At 42.4% G+C, this 21,885-nt stretch overlaps 1 protein-coding gene across 1 annotated transcript in view; it reads right to left on the bottom strand.

Moving 5' to 3' along the window:
• Positions 1-7,688: 7,688 nt before the first annotated feature.
• The window catches only part of LOC110508639 (cadherin-2), an 83,368-nt gene continuing 69,171 nt past the window's right edge, over positions 7,689-21,885 (bottom strand). Inside the window, exons 13-16 of the mRNA XM_036965888.1 lie at positions 20,438-20,671; positions 19,930-20,069; positions 15,288-15,452; positions 7,689-9,245 (exon numbers count right to left, since the gene is read on the bottom strand). Of these exons, the coding sequence (XP_036821783.1) occupies positions 9,039-9,245; positions 15,288-15,452; positions 19,930-20,069; positions 20,438-20,671 (746 nt within the window). The 3' untranslated portion in view covers positions 7,689-9,038. The remainder of the gene's footprint in view (positions 9,246-15,287; positions 15,453-19,929; positions 20,070-20,437; positions 20,672-21,885) is intronic.

The following is a 21,885-nucleotide window of genomic DNA, read 5'->3' as shown; positions in this document are numbered from 1 at the left end:
ATACAAGAGTCCCATTGTATAATCAGCAGCACATTGATCCATGGCCGTCTAGCCTGTAGCAAATGTATTAGCCTCCCAACAACGTCACACACTTGACAGGACAAGACTATAATGAACACTTTGAAAAATACTTTTCTCATCGAGACAGAGAGAGATTTTTCTTCAGCCATTGTATGGATGTAGCCAGAAGGAAATAAAACCTTAATGATGCAATGTTGATGGAATGTCAAGTGTTTATTAACTGTTTCATTGCACATATAAATCCACACTGCATAACCATGTATTGCAGAACATACTGTAGATACAACACTTCCATGATTGCATAGGAAAACAAACAGTTGGGTCATAATGGTCATATTTCACATGATTGTTCATTCAATACTGTTACTGTTACTTGGCCATCTTGTCCTTTTTAGGCCACAAACAGGACGAAAGCCTGTTTTTTTTTACTTTATATTTTCCTGAAAAAATAAGAACTTTAAGCAAGAGGGTCATAAAAAGACCTGATCCACTGTCTGCGTGTCAGCCTCCATGCATGCATTTATGTGTGTATGTTTGTGTCCTATGATTACATGTCCTATTTGAAACATGTCGACCGTTCATGCGAAAATACCCACAGCAGGGATGAGAAATACTCCTAGCCGGTCTTGGCAGAAAGTGACATTGAATGAATGTTCAAATAGCTACACACAAGCCCGAAAATCACATGCTCAGGCTGATATGCATCTTATGAAAGAAATATCGTTCATCATTTTCATCTCAGTGCACCCCCTTCCGCGACCACGGTGACACGGTTGTGCGCTGAATAATAATAATACTGGGGATGGGACCTGATAAATGAGAGCTGATAAATCAACAACATAGCAGGCACAGGGAGAGAGGCGGAACAGCTCTGTTGGAACAGAAGAGAGGGCAGGCCATTCTGTTGCTGTTCTGTACTTATCTGTGTGGAGACAATCGAGGCTGTAGATTGTAGATCAAGGATGGCTGTTGTTTGTTTGATCACTGTTCTATAGTCTTTGACTTTAATGGAACAGGTCTCTTTCTCTCTCTGGGGATAATTATTATACTCCGTGGGGTTAGCACTCACAGCTATTGGTCCTACAGCATGACTCATATTAGCGGCGGTAGCAAACCAATAGGTACACACAAATGAAAGCATTTGTCTATCTTCTTATTTGTATTCTCTCTCTATTATTCCATTGGGCTAGCATCCTCAGCTGTTTTCACACAGCTACCAGTCTTCTGACGACTCATACAGTATTAACAATTAAAAATATATGGCTATGGGATTGACACCTCATAAACGAATGGGTTGATACAGAGACAAATTAAAGAATGTACATGTATCTAACCCTCCGCGTTAGCTCTGAACAGTGAACTATAACACACTTGCTTATTCATTTTATGGCGTGAGCAGGGCGTGGGATGTGTAAGAAATTTCCTCTCTGCTTGTGGGGCCTGGATTTTATGTCAATAGTTCTGGAAGCATCCATCTTCCCGGGTCCACCAAAGGTCACAGGCTGCATAGTTTAGCAGCTGGTTTGCATCTGATTCCCCATGCTAAGGCTGGAACCCACAACACTGTGACTATGGCTGCAACACTTGTTCAGCCATCCAGACAGACAAGGAGCCAAAGCTAGAGCCAGGGTAGCTCTCTCTCTGTCTCTCCCTATCTCTATGATGGTCTTTGGAGAGTACGGGGAATGAGTGCATGCAGTATTTCCCTGTGTATTTGGAGCTAGTGCTTGTCCCAAATAACTGAACTTATACATAAATCCCTTGACATGTAACAATGTAGATATTGTATCTAATATGCAAAGACAACACAGTGAATAGTGCTGGCAGATCTTCTCTGTCACATTCATAAATGAAAAATAGCTATTATTTACATGAAGCCAGGTTTAGTCAGGATTTAACTACAGCTCGAAATAGCAGCGAATAAACAACTATATATTTATAGTGTTGTGCAGCTTTAATTTGTCCTTTTCATGTCTGCACAACATGTCAGATGTTCAAGACATCAGTGTCATCCCACTTAACGTTAATTCTTCTTGCAAATAATGATCTACATAGGTATGTGCATTTAACGATATTGCTATTTTCATCCATTTAATGTCAGCTGAAATATTCCTTCATGTACAATTCATTTGCATGTCCAAAAAGAAACAAATGCCAAACTTACATTACACATTGCTGCTTCTTAAACTGCATTGCCAAAACATTACCCATAACTATTCCCTATTTCTGAAAATTAGATTCCCCTCAAACAAATCCCTACTACCTAACTCTTACATTAAGTGTCACCAACCCCGTTTACAACTGGTGTTGACACACATCCCTTGTCCTGATCTTGTCCACAATTTGATTGTGCCCACATTTTAAGACGGGTATATACACGATTAAAAAACGCATCGTTGTCTGATCGTAATCAGATCATCGTGACCACCTCCGGAGGTAGTCAGGGACCCATTGTATCTGGATTTAATTCAAGTGTAAACAGATCTGGATGGTCAAGCCATTTAAATAATCATTACACTGGTCTCTAAAATCATTGACAGGTAGCATCATTGACTTAAATGGCAACAATAATTGTCTTAAAATAAATAAATAGTATTTTGAAAGAATATCTGTAAAAACATCTGCATACAGGGAGGCACCAGGAAATCTGGTCACAATCTGAGCACAATGGATGGATAAGAGACACATTTTAGCACCATGTGTAGACGTGACAAGCCTCAATTAGATAGTGATTGGATCATATTGATCAAATCACAAAACCCACATGTTAGCACAAGGTGTAACCAGGCTACTCAGTCAATATAATCACATACAAAATAACCAGAGTCATATCCTATTTGTTGCGTGGTCAATTGGATTTAGCTTGACTGCAAGGCGTGGCCCAGTTGTAATGCTCCCATGGCTGTACCAGTATACTACAGTATGATGGAGGGAGTGCCTGTGGAAGCAGTGAAGGAGCAGCCTTCACATGTCTCAGGCTTCTCCGGTTGAGATTGCCCTGCATTCCTCTGGGGATAATCCATGTTATGAAATTGAAGTGCAGCATCGGAACATAAATTATTCCCTCCCTCCCTCCCCCCCTCCCGTGGGGGTTAAACAATGAACACGATTTGTACATCAAGACGATGGGCGGAAGAGGAGGTTGTGCCTGTAAATGAGAGGAGCGACGGAGAAGACATCCTCAACGGTTTCCTGTACTGGTACATTTACAGCACAGCAGTTAAAAGGTGAAAGGGGTGAGGGTTGTACCATATACCTATACTGGAACATATGGAACAGAACACTATGTACCTTCACTAATGGCATGAGAGGAGGATGTGAACTATCAACTCAGATCAAGCTGATTTTAAGCAGAAAACCTATATCATATCAACAGCGACTAGCTAGCCGAAGTGTGTCAGTCTGCTTTTGGCATCAGCCTCCATTGTTTGATAAAGCCCTGGGCATTAGAAAACTCTTTCCATTAGCCCAGTGAGTCACCATCAACCACATCCACTCCTGCAGGGGCCAGACCATTCTTAGCACAGCGGTGGGGAAAGGAGCTCTGAGCTGGCATAAATTAGAGGTTAAATCTGAATGTTAACACAAAAAAGGAACCACATGAAAACCCCAACCTGTCTGAAAACCTCAATGTTAAAGGAAGTGACCTACTGTATGGTGAACCAAATCTGACTCAGCTCTAGCTAAGAACTTTACTCCTACTTCCTAGGGAATAGAAAATAACCCCCTGGTCACACCACATCATTTCAATGTGGATAATTGGGTAGTATTCGGGTTGAGACTTTGATCAATGAGATTACAAGCTATATTCACCCACTCAAAAAGACAAAAGCTAGTTGAATTCCCAATGTGTTATCAAAATGCTTTCAACCATCTAAAAGCCTAACCAAATTCCCATGACAAAACATTGTCTGATTTTTGGTTGAGTTGTCACCCTAATGTGTATCTCTGTGATATCAACCATTTAAAAGTACAGTAAAGGACAAATGGGAATACAATGTCAGATATTTTATTTATTTATACAACAGATTAATGTGTTACTTATCGCTGTCTTTCATCTCATAACAGAACCAAATGACCTGGATTGCAATTGAGATGACATTAAAAAGTACATGGAGTACACGAAAGTGATCAATGCCAATTGAGATTCTGCGCAGCTCTCTACAGACCTGCAATGACCTATGTATGCTATCTAGAACATGCACACGTTATATAATTACATAATATCAATTTATAGTAACAGTAACCTCAATATAGCCATGTTACTCTTTTTAAGGTTGAATCTGAGCAAACCCATTTGTTAGAAAAATAATGACGTGAATCCATTTGTTATCTTGTCGACAACTTCATAGGTTATTTATTGTATTTCAAAAGTGATACTCAATTGTGTTTAGTTGTCAACGTAACCAAATATCAACATTTGAACGGGCTTTATCTTCTGATTGGATAGTTCCTTCCATCTGTGCCACTGTCTGACATTAATTCCAGTTTGTCCACAAATTAATAATTAATATGTTGGATTCAAGTCTCAATCTCAACCAAAAATCTAAGTAGGACGAAATTAAATCAAATCAAACTTTAAGTCCCCTTCAAGTAAAGTTTAATTTGATTTAGTCCTATTATTTTTACTTTGAGTTTTGGTTGAACTGGAGACTTGATCCAAAATATGAATTATTAATTTGAAAACAAACTGGAATTAAAGCCAGACTAAGTCAGTGGCACAGATGGAACAGTCTAAGCAGGAGATACATCTCCTTCAAATCTTGATATTTGGTTGGGTTGACAACCAAACACAATTCAATATCAGTAAATATCATTACATTTTGAAATCAACCAGAGCTTGAAACTCTAGGCCTATTGTTTTGTCTATTTCCTGTTGAATCCTGGGTTGAATTTAAGATAGTTGTTGATGATTATATAGTCCTAAATAGTATCATTGATGATATATGAAAGATAAATTATGGTCACATTTCATTTGCTGTGTTAAACCTACCCTTTGGAATGACTTCGATAGCAACATTGAATCTAATAAAGCAATACTTTGAGATTTTGGCAATGAGGCTCTTGATCTACTTCCCCAGAGTCAGATGAACTCGTGGATACCATTTTATATCTCTGCTTGGAGTTTGAAGGAAGTTACTAACTAGTGCTTAGCGCAATTGCTAACTGACTGGAAGTCTATGCTTATGCTACTGGACACAGAGGCATACAAATGGGTCCATGAGTTCATCTGACTCTGGGGAAGTAAATATAGGCCTCATTGGCAAAATCCCTTTTAATGGAGATTCCTCAACAATCATTTTCACTATAGAACATTGTTTACAGTCAATGACAAATATCAAAGCTGGGCTTGGTTAAAACCTTGGATGGGAGAACAAAAGGTAGCTGTAGATAAATCAATTCTCCACTAGGAGGTGCTGCCCAGACAATTGTTTTCTTCTTTCCGATTGTGGATACAATGTTGAAGATCTAACACTGTTTTCAATGTACAAAGTCAACATATTTTATACAAGATTTGTCTATGTGGAAATTTGGTTCCCATGATGACGTAATCGTGTGGTAAATATTTTACCCTCAAAACAGCAGTTTCCATAAATTCCTTTTTTCTGATACAATGTATTTTACATGTAGAATCCACTTCACAATACTTAGAAAAACATTGATTTAACGAGTTGGCACCCAGTGGGAACTTACTCCAAGGAAATGTGGGAGTATAAGAGTACATTACTGAATATGTGATGTGCACCATGCAGTTTAGAAATAACAATAAACTGAGTAGGTTCATGTGGAGTTAGCTAGTGACATTAAAAAAGCTGTGTCACAGAAAAACAATAAAGTTGTAGCAAGTAATACAGTATATCTGATATAAGACATGCAATAAGCAAACACAGAGCAGTTGATTACCAGTTAAAAGACAGGGAATAACAATAGCCAACTGAGGTTCAAAAGACCACCAATTATGATATTATTTCATTGTATTCCATAGCAAGTCTTCCAAACCAACTACTGTCTAATTACGCTGAAGTAATGAGGCATGTCCAGTCCACCTCTGATTGGCTGAGCATAATCCACTCCCTGAACTACAAGTCCCAGTGGAGCAAAGTGGAGGGGAGAGAGCAAGGGTAGTATTGAGAGGAAGGCTAGATGATTGACTGACATTTCAGAACAGTAGTTAGTATAACAACCTTCCGTCTCTCCTTCTCTCTATCTCTTTTTTTCTCACCCCATTTCCCACAGTCCCAGGAGACCAGCATACATGCACATCCCCTGAGGGGAGAGAGAGCCCTGCTCGGCTGAGTGTCCTTCCTAACACTAAGTCAGAGAGCTTGATCCTCTCTGGACTGTTGTGAATTCCAGAACCAGGCAGAAAACAGCTGGGAGTAGCTGATCGATATGGCCTTGATGACCTCGAAAAAGCTCCAAAGACATAAGAAGAAATACACTGAATATCTGTTTTATGCCCTCTGACTATTGCACCTACAGTATATACTGTAAACTTATTTAAATATACACTCAGGGGCAAGTTAATTAGGTACCCCAATCCGTTCACGAAAATGGAATGCTCCAACAGACAGTGAGTCACGTGGCTCGCTATATAAAGCTGGCAGACAGTCATCGAGGCATTCAGTTACTGTTCGATTGAACATTAGAATGGGGAAAACAATTGACCTAAGCAACATTGAGCATGGTATGATCGTCGGTGCAAAGCGAGCCGGATCCAGTATCTCAGTATTTCCGTCCTGGCCTTTTCAGACATAACATTGTCTAGGGTTTATCGAGAATTATGTGACAAACAAAAAGCATCCAGCCAGTGGCAGCCCTGTGGGTGAAAACAGCTCGATTATGAGAGAGGTCGAAGGAGAATGGCAACAATCGTGAAAGCTAACAGGCGGGCCAAGAAACAGACAAATAACGACTCACTACAACAGTAGTGTGCAGAACGACATCTCGGAACGCACAACTCGTCGATCCTTGTCATAGATGGGCTATTGCAGCAGACGACCACACCGGGTTCCACTCCTATCAGCTAAAAACAAGAAGAAGTGGTTCCAGTGTGCACGCGATCACCAACATCAGACATTTGAGGAATGGAAAATCATTGCCTGGTCCGACGAATCCCAGTTCCTGTTGCGTCGTTCTGATGGCAGAGCCAAGACTTGGCGAAAGCCGCATGAGACCAATCCTGCCTGATGTCAACAGTACAGGTTGGGAAATGTTTTCCTGGCACACATTAGGTCTCTGGATACTAAATGAGCAACGATTGAACGCCACAGCATATCTGAACATTGTTGCTGACCAAACCTAATTGAGCATTTTGGAATGAGATGGAATGGGCTGTGGTCGCAGCATGAATGTTTTGCCAGTCAATCTGCAGCATCGGTCAATAATCGCATCAGCATGGACCAACATCCCTGTGCAACGTTTCCGACTCCTTGTAAAATCCCTGCCCCAGAGATTTCGGGCTGTTTTGGAGGCAAAGGGGGGTCCGTCCCGGTACTAGATGGGAATAACTAATAATCTGGCCACTTTTGGCCACAATATTGGCTATTCTAGATATTGCATCTCTATATTTCAAACAGAAAACTCAAGTTCACTCAAGTACACTCATGCACGGCTACTCGTATTTACTGCAAACAAACGTTTATGAATGAATAAAGAGACAGTCGTTAGCTCAAAAATTGGCATTTTATTCGGATGGTTGGTGGGTCAGAGATGTATAATTTGTTTTCCAGTACATACGATTATCCACAAAGCTTCAGACAAAAACCTTTTCCAGTCTTAAAGCTGATTCAGTAATTAGTGCCAATGGTGCCACAACATCCCACCCACCCCCTTTTTGGTACAAATTCAAACAGTTGTGCTGACAAGATTGCAATTTTTTTATTATTATTTTTTGCTGTTTTTCTTCATTTTATACAAAAGACTTCACTTCTACACATTTAATGTCACACGGTTTTAATTTTTTTGCTTTGTAAATACATTTTGGAAATAACCTTTTTCATAATTTTTGTTGTCGTGAAAAGATAAAAACATGCAAAAACATTAATTTGTAGTCCAAATGATACATTTACAAGTTCAGAACGTTTTGCACTTCTTCATAGACTACAGAAGAAGAAAAAAAATATATGTACACACATTTTCTTTACCGTGAAGTAAAAGTTGAACGTACCAGATGATGACTAAGGCAAATGAAGTGTACACGGATTAGAACAAAAATAAACAGTTGTTGTTTTTATAAAATACTACACCACTTCAGAAATAAAGGAAAACAAACAAATTCTGCTACAAAAGTATTACTTACCCTTTATTTGCAACCAGCTGAATAAGTTTAATTTTTTTGTGAAAACATTCTACATTTCTAGAGTACTGTACAGTGCTGTTCTCGGTTGATTCTCCCCATCCAAGCTCATAAGGATCCTTCATCATCTAAGTTATTCATCTTTGTAATTCACTTAAATAATCCTTGTTCAACAAACAGCTGTATTGTGTAACCAAAAAAAGCATGTAGAAGCATACCATAGTTTAACATACTTTCTTATGTTTTGAAATCACTCCAAAAGTCAGTACCATTAAAGCCTTGAACATAAAACTAATCATTCAGATCCCAAAAATGTACAAAAAGGCACATTATATCCCAGTGCTTCTGTACTGTGAAATTCAAGTGTAACTGAGCGCGCTCAATATCAACGATCCAAACAGTGACAGTTCACCAATGTTCCCTCCCCTTCTCCAAAACTGGACTGCACTTCAGCGTATGCCTAAGCCTTCAACAAGCATATGTATGCGTAGACTACAACAATAAGCCTAGATTGGTTGTTTTTTGAAAATATTTCTGAATTAAGTTTACATTTTTTTGAACTTTTCTGTCATTGTTCCTGTCACCACTCTTTCAGGGGAATATCGGTAATCGGAAGCTGTCCACATCCATTGAGAGGAAAACAAAATATATTTTCTCTTTTCCTGGGTTCACCATTCTTTGTCGTCTTGTTTTTTTTACGTCTTGCACATCCTGTGTCCTAGTCGTCGCTCCCTCCGTACATGTCTGCGAGTTTTCTGAAGCGAGGGCCCCAATCGTTGAGGTAATCGTAGTCCTGGTCCCCTCCGCTGCTGGAGGAGTTGAGAGAGCTTAGGGAGCCGGCTGTGGAGCCACTGCCTTCATAGTCGAACACCAGCAGGGAGTCGTAGGGCGGGGCTGTGGGGTCGTTGTCTGCTGCCTTAAGTCCCTGGATGGATGGGAGGAAATAAAAAAACACAGTTAGATGAGTGAGGAGACTAAGGCCAGCCAGTCCAACATGACCAAACCCTGTCTGACAATAGCTACCAGACACCATTCACATTCACAGACATGTTCTTATCCCATACTGCCACCTAAATAGGCTAATATTAACAGGCTAGCATTTCCTAATGTTTTCCTCCATTCTACATGTTTAGGAAATCAGGTCCTTTTCATGGATTAAGACCGGCTCTAATTTCCCACTGAGTGTCCATCTGCAGCGAAGCATTTTGGCTGTGATTCTCCCTGATATTTTTGGCATGCAAGATTATCCAGGACTTTATCAAAAGCTGAGATTTAGCATGACCGCCTGACCAAATGCCTCAGCTCACTGATGACTTAGCCTGGCCCTCCCCCTCCTCAAACCTCCATCACTCCAATGTCCACGGGCGCTGCCTGAGGGGCTTGGAGGGCTGAGAGGAGGAGATTGCTGTAGTGGCCCTGACAATATGCCAGCTTTCACCACCACACTCTGGTCCCTGGTACAGTACTACATGCCCACTCCATTTCGTGTGCAAGTATTGCTCCCCAAAACTAGGAATGAGCCCTGGGGTGTGTGTGTATGTGTGTGTGTGTATGTTCCATTAGTGTGTGTGTTTCAGAGTGTGGGGTGCAATGGTGGGGGTTTCCATTTTGAAGATTGTGCTTAACATTCCCAGAAGCTCTCGTAGCAGTGTGAGAGGTCCTTATGGATTGCTATTGATTTCCAAACCCATTCCTTAACGGTACTCTAGAGACTTGATGGATTGCTAATCTAGCACAGGAGATGTGCTTTGGCCATGAAGAGCATTGGGCCCAGTCCCGAATTCAACATCTTCTCATTGCGAGTGAGAACATCTAACAAATGAGAACTGAATGAAAAGAAACAGAGCACAACACGAAGAAACAAACGAGCCACTAGGCTCATTGGAAACATGTCAGAGATATATTTGAACTCCATTTTGTAGTTCTCTCTCTCTCTCTCTCTCTCTCTCTCTCTCTCTCTCAAAAAAAGGATAGATTGAAACAAAGTGCCCAGATGCTTAGTGATTATTTTCCACTTCTTAGCCTTTGTTAAATGTTTGCTCAGGGCTGTGGCGCTGATAATTTGGTGGGAAATATGACAGATGGATTGTTCATTACAATTACAGCCATCACTGCTCTGATGGATAGAGCCCCATCCGGCACAACCACCACTCCACTGGGAGTGTGACAAGGTTAGCCAATCACAGAGCTTCGCCCTTCTAAAAACATTGTGCTGCCCTGTCCTCCCCTGACTTCACCCTCTGATCCACTGCTCACAAAACAGGTCTCGTATTGAATTTAATAACATCCTATTCAGAGATTTGCGGGGTAAGTTTCTCTGTTTATTTCCCCTGATTAGAAACCAACTGTAGTATTGTCACTGTGAATATGGGGGTTCAGAGTGTAACAAAGTGTGGAAATGTTGACTTGAAAAACTTTTTGCCCCAATAACACTTTAATTGAATCTTTAATCTGTATGAACTTTTTGTCCAGCACCTGTGGCCAACAAAAGGTTATGTAAGGTGAGGCTGATTTCCCAAACATTACCTCCCGGAGTGGGAACAGACTAAAAGCTGGATAATAGGCTATTGTTTGGCCACTCTGGGAGGCTAAATTCTTGGGTGGATTTGCTTACCTGCCCATTTTTGTATTAACTGCCAAAGGCTCTGTGGGCATGGGGTTGTGTGTGCACTCCAGACTTTGAGCCCAGACACATCACCCCAGCCCCACCCCTTCTCCCTGAGCAACCAGGTCAGATTCCAACCCCAATGAAGACAAGGCATAAACCAGCTGCCGGCAGGGGGCAGTAGATAGAATCTACGAGGACCACCTGTGTGTGCTTGTGTGTGCGGATGAGTGTGAGTGTGCGTGTGCATGTGCATGTGATGGGAAACAGGCTGACATGTACTGCCTGCAATGTGGATGTCTGGGTCAGGATGCTCTGGCCCACAACATCCTGCTGTCCTTGTACAGAAATAATACGTAAAACAGCAGACCTGTCTCTGCTCCAATAAGTATTGCCGTTTTTTTACGCACTGGACAAAACACTCAAACTCACTCAATATAAACTGAGCGGACAAGAGCATTAAGTGTTTTCAGGAATTTTTCTGAGAGAGAGAGCGAGGGAGGGGGAGTGGGAGAGAAATAGCGCGAGTAGGGGAGTTCTAATCTAAAAACATGGGAATAGGCCAACAACTGGGGGAGAGAGAGAAAGAGAGAACTCCATTTTGGATACAGTGAAAGTCTTGTCTGTTGGAGCTGGTGAAAAATACATGACCGTTCTTTTCATTTTACATCCACCCTTCAACACTGGAGTCAATGGTGCCCTGAGGCAAGCGAGGCCATGAAGGAACAGAACAGGGCACCTCTATGGAAAAGGCAATGTGCAGGTCTCTGTCTCATCCCACTAGATCTCTACAGAGAGACGTCTAAAACTATTACCCCATCCGATTCTTCTGCACAGCTAAGAGAAACACAATTATCTCCAAGTGAATAATATTATAACTAAATTGGACACATTATAAATACTGTATTTTTGTCAGAAAACCAAAAAAGCGATTATCTATTCGTGGACAATTTCCATAAGGGACAGATACAAATTTACTTGGGGGGAGGGGCTGGTCCAACTCAAGGTGTCATAAAATAAAATGCACCCTCCTCCCCAACGTAACAAATATGTTCACATGACCCTCCCCTTTTATTGTAAAATAAATTGAACACCTTCCCCCCTCATAGAATTAACTCAAAATGATGTTTACGACCACAAATAACAAGAACTGTAGCGACCCTGTGTTAATAAACGTGGATATAGACTGCCACTTAAGCATGTTTTTGTGGCACAGTTGATGCCACACAGAGCTATGGGCCAGAAGGTTGAGGGTTCGCCACGATCAGAGCCGGCTGCAGACATTGATCAGCTAGGGCAAAGTCAGACTGAACATTTTGATGCCATATTTATAATTATATAAAATATATGCAACAAATTTTCCACCAACAGGTTTCTGTGCCAATGCACCACACTACCAATAGACAAAGCATACCGACATCGGGCACTTCAATATAATGGTTGCATTGTCAACACCACAATAGTCTATGTCAATCTTGACAAACAGAAAATACATCCCTTCCTACCTTGTAGGCTGACCGAGTATCGAAGTCTTGACAATCTCCGAATGTCATGAAACTTTTGGTGTTTTGTAACAGATGTCTTTTTCCATTCATCACAGTTTGGAATGGTTGATTGATTTTATTTGTCAGTGAAAAAAATACATACAGTTGAAGTCGGAAGTTTACATACACTTAGGTTGGAGTCATTAAAACTTGTTTTTCAACCACTCCACAAATTTCTTGATAACAAACTATCGTTTTGGCAAGTCGGTTAGGACATCTACTTTGTGCATGACACAACCTGAAAGGCCGCTCAGCAAGGAAGAAGCCACTGCTCCAAAACCCCCATAAAAAAAGCCAGACTACGGTTTGCAAATGCACACGGGGACAAAGATCGTACTTCTTGGAGAAATGTCATCAGGTCTGATGATATTAAAATATAACTGTTTCACCATAATGACCATTGTTATGTTTGGAGGAAAAAGGGGGAGGCTTGCAAGCCGAAGAACACCATCCCAAACGTGAAGCACAGGGGAGGCAGCATCATGTTGTGGGGGTGCTTTGCTGCAGGAGGGAATGGTGCACTTCACAAAATAGATGGCATCATGATGTAGGAAAATTATGTGGATATATTGAAGCAACATCTCAACACATGAATCAGGAAGTTAAAGCTTGGTCACAAATGTGTCTTCCAAATGACAATGACAGCACGCATACTTCCAAAGTTGTGACAAAATGGTTTAAGGACATTAAACGCCATCACAACGCCCTGACCTCAATCCCATAGAAAATGTGTTGGCAGACCTGAAAAAACGTGTGCGAGCAAGGAGTACTACAAACCTGACTCAGTTACACCAGCTCTGTCAGGAGGAATGGGCCAAAATTCACCCAACTTATTGTGGGAAGCTTGTGGAAGGCTACCTGAAACGTTTGACCCAATTTAATCAATTTAAAGGCAATGGTACCAAATACTAATTGAGTGTATGTAAACTTCTGACCCACTGGGAATGTGATGAAAGAAATAGAAGCTGAAATAAATCATTCTCTGTACTATTATTCTGACATTTCACATTCTTAAAATAAAGTGATGATCCTAACTGACCTAAGACAGGGATTTTTTTACTACGATTAAATGACAGGGATTGCGAAAGACTGAGTTGAAATGTATTTGGCTAAGGTGTATGTAAACTTCCGACATCCGACTGTATAGTCAAAGACTTTTAAAGTGACCAGGATTGCACCATAAAATTGGGGAATTATTTCCATTGTGGTCCCTTTTTTTTATACATAAATACATTTACAATTACATTCACTGGACTAGTGCACTTGAGTCTTTAGGGTGCATATAGCTAGGTTCCATCCAATTGGTGACAGACTTTCATGCAAATATTCTAAAATCCCCATAAAAACAATATGGCATTTCATAGTTTCCATTTGGAGAATTTGGTGCTGGACAACATACAGGGACATTTGAGAAGTTTTATGGACATCCATATGCATTCAGATCCAACCTAGTACAGCCAGCGACATAAATAAACACCGTCTGTGATTTATTTAGAATTCAAGGCACACTGAACCAGCATGGCTGCCACAGCGTTCTGCAGCGATACGCCATCCCATCTGGTTTGCACTTAGTGGGACTATCGTTTGTTTATCAACAATGACCCAACACACTTCCAGGCTGTGAAAGGGCTATTTGACCAACAAGGAGAGTGATGGAGTACTGCATCAGATGACCTGGCCTCCACAATCACCTGATCTCAACCCAATTGAGATGGTTTGGGATGAATTGGACCGCAGAGTGAAGGAAAAGCAGCCAACAAGTGCTCAGCATATGTGGGAACTCCTTCAAGACTGTTGGAAAAGCATTCCAGGTGAAGCTAGTTGAGATAATGCCAAGAGTGTGCAAAGCTGTCATCAAGGCAAAGGGTTCTAAAAAAATAAAATATATTTAGATTTTTTTAAATACTTGTGGTTACTACATGATTCCATATGTGTTATTTCATAGTTGTGATGCCTTTAATATTATCCTACATTGCAGAAAATAGTAAAAATAAAGAAAAACTCTTGAATGAGTATATATATATAATTTTTCAATTTTCTATCATAATATTTTGTATAAAGATACGCATTATATTGTTAGATTATAGGAGTAACTTTGGTAGGCAGTCTTCCTCACCTCATGTTCAACTGTGGGAGTCAGTTGGAGCGCCAGGGCACACTGCCTTCATATCATAGGCCTGCAGCAGCTAAAGCTTAATAATAGCCACACCATACCAAACCTTCACAAATGTTTCAAAAGTAAGTAAAGCCATTGTTCATAGGGAAAATACAAGCAGAACAGCGAATGTAAATCAGGGAAAAAACGCACTACCCTCCCCTGTGTCCAATAAAAAAACACACAAAAGCACAAAAAAACAAAATTTCGAAGAAACAAAAAAGAGAAGAACATTTCGATCTGTCCCTAAGGAAACACTATACAGGCAGTTGTAAATGCAAAAGGGAAAATTAATTCATGAATTTAATTTCCCATTAACCTTTCATGTCTGTGTGCGTCTGTTCTGTTTCAATCAATACTTGCATGAGTACAGGGAGAGAGATTAGCTAAATACACTTTCAAATGTGAATGCCTGCATCATCTGCTTCAGCTGCTTTCCTTTATGTTGAAGTATTCACTTCATTAAATTAAATATCTATACCTCTACCCCTAACCATGAGTGTTTATGAAATCATTCTCTAAATAGTCCTGATTTAGAGAATGACATTGAAAATGGACTTTGACAGGGGGGCCGGACGAAGCCATCTCCTGTGGCATTATTCTAGATGCAGATGTTTAACCGTGAGAAGATTAGTGTGTTTTGTTTATTGTTTATTCGTTTACCTCGTTGATGAAGTCTCCGATGTCCCCGGGGTGCGGGGCTGCTGACCTTATGGGGTACTGGGGCTCAGGGTGCAGCGGCCTCTCGTCCATACGCCGGATCCCCACGGGCTTGATGGTGTCCGGCTCTATCGTGTCGGGCTGCTGAAGCTGGCTCAGGTCATAATCCTGGAGGGGAGAGGGAGAGGAGGGACAGATGGGAGTCAGCAAGAAGCCAGAGACAAGTGGAGATCCACATAGAGCAGAGCCCCCACCAAGACCTAGACCCTGATCCATACACACATGGGCAGAGCTCCCTATCTAGACTAATACACACATGGGCAGACCTCCCTACCTAGACCAATATACACATGGGCAGAGCTCCCTATCTAGACCAATACACACATGGGCAGAGCTCCCTATCTAGACCGAAACACACATGGGCAGAGCTCCCTATCTAAACCAATACACACATGGGCAGACCTCCCTACCTAGGCCAATACACACATAAAAAAGTATGTAACTAGGAAAGTAAGTTAAGAACAAATTCATACTTGCAATAACGGTCTACCCCTGCCAAACCCTAATCCCGACAATGCTGGAACAATTGTGCACCACCCTATGGAACTCCCAATCACAGCCAGTTGTGATACAGCCTGGAATCAAACGAGGGTCTGCAGTGATGCCTCTAGCACTGATATGCAGTGCCTTAGACCGCTGCGCCATTCAGGAGCCATGGGCAGAACTTCCTACCTCGACCAATACACACACGGGCAGAACTCCCTACCTAGACCAATACACACACGGGCAGAACTCCCTACCTAGACCAATACACACACGGGCAGAACTCCCTACCTAGACCAATACACACACGGGCAGAACTCCCTACCTAGACCAATACACACACGGGCAGAACTTCCTACCTAGACCAATACACACACGGGCAGAACTTCCTACTTAGACCAATACACACACGGGCAGAACAGAATAAGATCCACCTAGACTAATCACACATGGACAGAATTCCCTACCTATGCTGATACACGCTCTCTACCTAAACCAATACACACACATAGGCCACATGATCTACCCGAGACATGGACACACTGAAATAAAAAGGGCCAAATCATGAAATCCTAGAAAAAGAATATGCAGAGCTAAATATATATATATATATATATATATATATATATATATATATATATATATATATATATATATATATATATATATATATATATATATATATATATATATGAGGGGGTTGGCAGTGTCTACATAACTGTATATTGTTGTTACTGTTACTACCTTGTATCATCAGAGCTACAAATCCTATCAATGGGTGGACTTTAGACTGTTGGTTGAAGTACTACCACTTGGACAGTTAGCTGCATTTAACAATATCCAGCTTCGGGGTCAAGGCTAAGGAACCGAGCATCAGTCTTCAACCCACTTGCAATAGAGCAGTGTTCTTCTGGAAGAGTGTGCAGGAAACTGTTCTGCTCTAATCAGGCCCCAGACACGGAATGGCGGATATGCATAAGCCATTACTAATCCTATTAACATTGCCAAGGCAACCTGACTGGCTTGCCGTTTGGTTTGTGCAGTGTCACAGGAGGAGAGAGAAGGAGTGGACAGAGCTGCAAAGAGAAATTCAGAGAGAGAGAGAGAGACATGGAGAGAGAGAGAAACAGAGAAATGGAGAGAACAAGACCGAGAATGAGAGAGAAAGAGATTTGGAGAGCCGTGGTGCATTGTGATGTGGATGAGAAGACAGCAGCGAGGAGGTGGACTGATATCCTATCAGAGAGGATATGATGGAGGGAATGCCATGGGAGAATAGTTGTGTGCTTAATAAGCGTGAATGATGGAGTGTCCCTCTTTAGCAGATTTTCAGTAATCCATCCATCTCTAATATCCCCCTTCAATATTGTCCCTGCTCGCTTGCACATATAACTATGCATGTAACTAAGCTCACACACACTCGCGGACACACAAATCCTGAGTGTGTATGCATGTCTAAAGATGGACAAATGAATACATACTGTAGATGACTAAAATACAAAAATAGGAATCTAAACACAAACACAACTACACATGTCGACACTCCAGTCCAGACACTCCAGTCCAGACACTCCAGTCCAGACACTACAGTCCAGACACTACAGTCCAGACACTCCCTACTCCTAAAAAATAATGGTGTTCATATGAACACATGTATCTAACTTACTTAGGCCTTTCTATTCCTTGTGGAACATGGGCCTACACATGTATCATGCTAATCTGGAAATAAACAAATGGATAATCTAAACAGACAGATTGACAGTGCGTGTAAAAATAAAACCCCCATGTCCCCTCCGGTTGACTGAAAGGGTCTGTCTGGAAGGGGACAATGGCCGTCATACATCCCAGAGCAGGATGCCATGTGTCCCCTCCAGCCCACCTCCCTCTTCCCAGCCCACCACCCTGTGACCCTTCTAGGACCTACCGCGGGGTCATCCCAGAGGTCAGAGCTTAGTGACAGGGAACTGCAGCATATCATTACAGTCACGTAGCCACATCTGGATAATGACGACACTCTAAGCACTCAAGGGCACCATTCGTCACACATTACAGCTCCAAGCACCAACACACTGACATATAATTTCCCCTGCCATGCCCGGACAACACACTGACATATCATTTCCCCTGCCACGCCCGGACAACACACTGACATATCATTTCCCCTGCCACGCCCGGACAACACACTGACATATAATTTCCCCTGCCACGCCCGGACAACACACTGACATATAATTTCCCCTGCCACGCCCGGACAACACACTGACATATAATTTCCCCTGCCACGCCCGGACAACACACTGACATATAATTTCCCCTGCCACGCCCGGACAACACACTGACATATCATTTCCCCTGCCACGCCCGGACAACACACTGACATATCATTTCCCCTGCCACGCCCGGACAACACACTGACATATAATTTCCCCTGCCACGCCCGGACAACACACTGACATATCATTTCCCCTGCCACGCCCGGACAACACACTGACATATCATTTCCCCTGCCACGCCCGGACAACACATTGAATCACCCACATTGTGGCTGGACATTCCTAAGCAAAGGCCTCCACTTGATCCTACAACGGGTAAAGCTGGACAGTAAACAATATCAGATACACAAACTCCTCACGTAAGGGGAGGAATTTGTTAGGCCATATTTCCACTTCAAATATCTATTTAATATTCTGCTTGAAGGAAAAGATTGAAAGACGATGGCCCTGGTCTGCACCTATTGACTGACTCTGTGCCCTTCCTCCTAGAGTGAGACTTTAACAAGAGGTTGTTTTTCCACTCTTTCGACTCTTTTTTTCTTTTCACAACTGAATGAGGAATTAGGACACCTGCTGCGGTTGCATTCACAGGTTTGTTCTGTCAAGACAAAATAGTCTGTTGGTAATTTAATGAAAGGAAGTATCTTTAAGCTATTTTGTTTGTGTGGCCTTGAAAAATAAGCATTTCCATCTGTATTTGGAAAAACGATATCATACACAGCTTTCCTCTGTGGCCCTTTGAAAAACTTGGTCAAAGACGTGCTTCAGTTTGCGACTGCATTGATGAACAGGCAGGGCTAGAAAACACTCATTACAATGGAGTTTCTCCATCAAGTTACAAAACTTTAACTTCCACAGAAGTTTCTGGAATTGGATATTCTTTCCACACCACATTATTCTTCACTTCCCACACAGCCAGTGAGAAGGGGGCTGATCAGCTGTCTCCTCTTGGTAGAATGAGTGCCCCACGGACTAATAAAAACCCAGGCAATGGCAGTCAGAAACTAAAATAAAATACTCAGAGAGCACAGAGTGGCCAATGGTCTGACACTTCAATTTCCTCCACAGCGGGAGAGATAGGGAGAACAGAGGTGAGGCATTATATAGTCCACATCACAGGGACAGTCAGGTTCATTTTTTACCCAACACACACCACCGACTGACTGACTTCCAGATTCCAAAGACAAGACCATTTCCTTCTGACGTCCAGCCCTCCTCCTCCACTCAGCTCAAAATGGAAGCTTGTATTCCTTCGATAAATCTGAATTCAGTTACCCCCCCCCGCTTCTACAGTCTTTGAGGAGCGTTATATCACAGTGTCTTCAGAAATCACTGTGTGTGTGTGTGTGTGTGTGTGTGTGTGTGTGTGTGTGTTTGTGTGCGTGTCTCCCTCCTGCCCAATCGCTGGCAGATGTGTAATGGCTTCCCAGTCATATCGTTACCTTTAGATGGAGTTTAATTAATACACAGTAGCAGATGTATGTCTCCAAATTACATTATCCCTGCAATTACTATCCTCAGAAGCCAATTTAGGACTGAAGACTGCTACTACCCCACACTCATCTCTAGTCTACACTACCTAGGCCAGTGTGTGGAGTCCCTCACAGAATGGGCCCGTGGCATGAACACACTCCATTTGTGGAAGATATTAACAGACATTTACAAAATGATTCCCTTGTATTAACTGAAGTTCATTATAACAAGTGCAGTTTTCTGTGTACAGTATATCTGAGGATGTCTCGTGTGCGTCTGTGTGTGTCTGTGTGTATGTGAGTGTGTTTCAATGCGTATGTGTGTGTGTGTCTGTCTGCGCATGTGTGTTACTCCACCTGGTCCTCCTCTCCACCTCCCTCCTCATCGTACTTCAGGATGTTGTCTCTGACGTCGTCCTCCGGGTCAATGAGAAGCTGCTTGGCCTGACGCTCCTTATCACGACGCTTCATCCACACCACAAACAACAATACCAGAACTACAGAAGGAGGGAGGGAGGAAGGGAAAGCGTGAGAGAGAGAGAGATCCCATATTACAAAACATAATAACTGACATATTTTGCATACACATGTAATCCAATCCAGAATTTAGAGCTTGCCTCGAGCCTGATCAGGGATATCTTTTGGGTAATCCTGAAATAATCTACTGGTGTCTCTTGGGCATGACGGGGTTGGCATTTGATCTTGTTTGTGTGTTTGTGTGTTTGTGGCGGGTGGGGTGGTGGGGACACTGCTGTGTGTGTGTGTGTGTGTGTGTGTGTGTGTGTGTGTGTGTGTGTGTGTGTGTGTGTGTGTGTGTGACTGTGAGTGCACGCGCGAGCATGCGAGAGGGCAGGGCTGCACTCACTGAGGAGGATGATGATGCAGAGCAGGATGGCGATGATGGCGCCCGTGCCCAGCCCTGCGGCGATGATGTGCTGCTGGTCGGTGCAGTCCCCGTTGTGGTCACACTGGCACACCTTGACCCGCAGGTAGGATGTGTTGGACATGGGCAGGTTGCCAGAGTCAGTGATGATGATGGGGATCTCGTAGATGCCGCTTTCCAGGAAGCCAATCTTCAGGCTCAACAAGGCATAATCACCTGGGAGACGGGGGAGAAGGAAAGAGGGGGGAGGGAAAGAGACGTAAAGGAAGGGAAAGTGAAGGAAGAAAGATAAATAAGCAACTCAATTACTAATCCCTAAATAAAACAAAACAACACTCTACTTAAAATGTTCCAGAGTGTAACTACTGGGAAAATAAATACACTACCTGGCCAATAGTATGTGGACACCTGCATGTCGAACATTTCGTTCCAAAATCATGGACATTAATATGGAGCTAGTCCATATGCCTCCACTCTTCTGGGAAGGATTTCTAATAGTTGTTGGAACATTTCTGTGGGGACTTGCTTCCATTCAGCCACAAGCGCAATAGTGATGTTGGGCACTAATGTTGGCCGATTAGGCCTGGCTTGCAGTCGGCATTCCAATTCGTCCCAAAGGTGTTCAATGGGGTTCAGGTCAGGGCTCTGTGCAGGCTAGTCAAGTTCTTCCACACCGATCTCTACATTCCATTTCTATATGGACCTCGCTTTGTGCACGGGCGCATTTTCATGCTGAAACAGGATAGGGCCTTCCCCAAACTGTTGCCACAAAGTTGGAAGCACAGAATCATCTAGAATGTCATTGTATCCTGTAGCGTTCAGATTCCCTTCACTAGAACTAAGGGGCCACCAAACGTTACAGTTGGCACTATGCATTCGGGCAGGTAGCGTTCTCTTGGGATCCACCAAACCTAGATTTGTCTGTCGGACTGCCAGATGGTGAAGCAAGATTCATCACTACAGAGAACGCATTTCCACTGTTCCAGAGTCCAATGGTGGTGAGCATTATACCACTCTAGCCGACGCTTGTCATTCTGCATGATTATCTTAGGCTTGTGTGTGGCTGCTCAGCCATGAAAACAGATTTCATGAAGCTCCCGAGGAACAGTTCTTGTGCTGACGTTGCATCCAGTGGCAGTTTGGAACTTCTAAGTGAGTGTTGCAACCAAGGACCTACAAATTTTACGCGTTACACGCTTCATCACTTGGAGTTCCCTTTCTGTGAGTTTGTGTGGCCTACCACTTTGCGGCTGAGCCATTGTTGCTCCTAGACGTTTCCACTTCACAATAAAAACACTTACAGTTGACAGGGGTAGCTGTAGCAGTGCAGACATTTGACAAACTGACTTGTTGGAAAAGTGGCATCCTATGACGGTGACACGTTGAAAGTCACTGAGCTCTTCAGTAAGGCCATTCTACTGCCAATGTTT

Source organism: Oncorhynchus mykiss, chromosome 28, assembly GCF_013265735.2.
Source record: "Oncorhynchus mykiss isolate Arlee chromosome 28, USDA_OmykA_1.1, whole genome shotgun sequence".
Taxonomy (NCBI): domain Eukaryota; kingdom Metazoa; phylum Chordata; class Actinopteri; order Salmoniformes; family Salmonidae; genus Oncorhynchus; species Oncorhynchus mykiss.
Note: the sequence above shows the minus strand (reverse complement) of the source record. Positions and strands in the feature narration are given on the sequence as shown.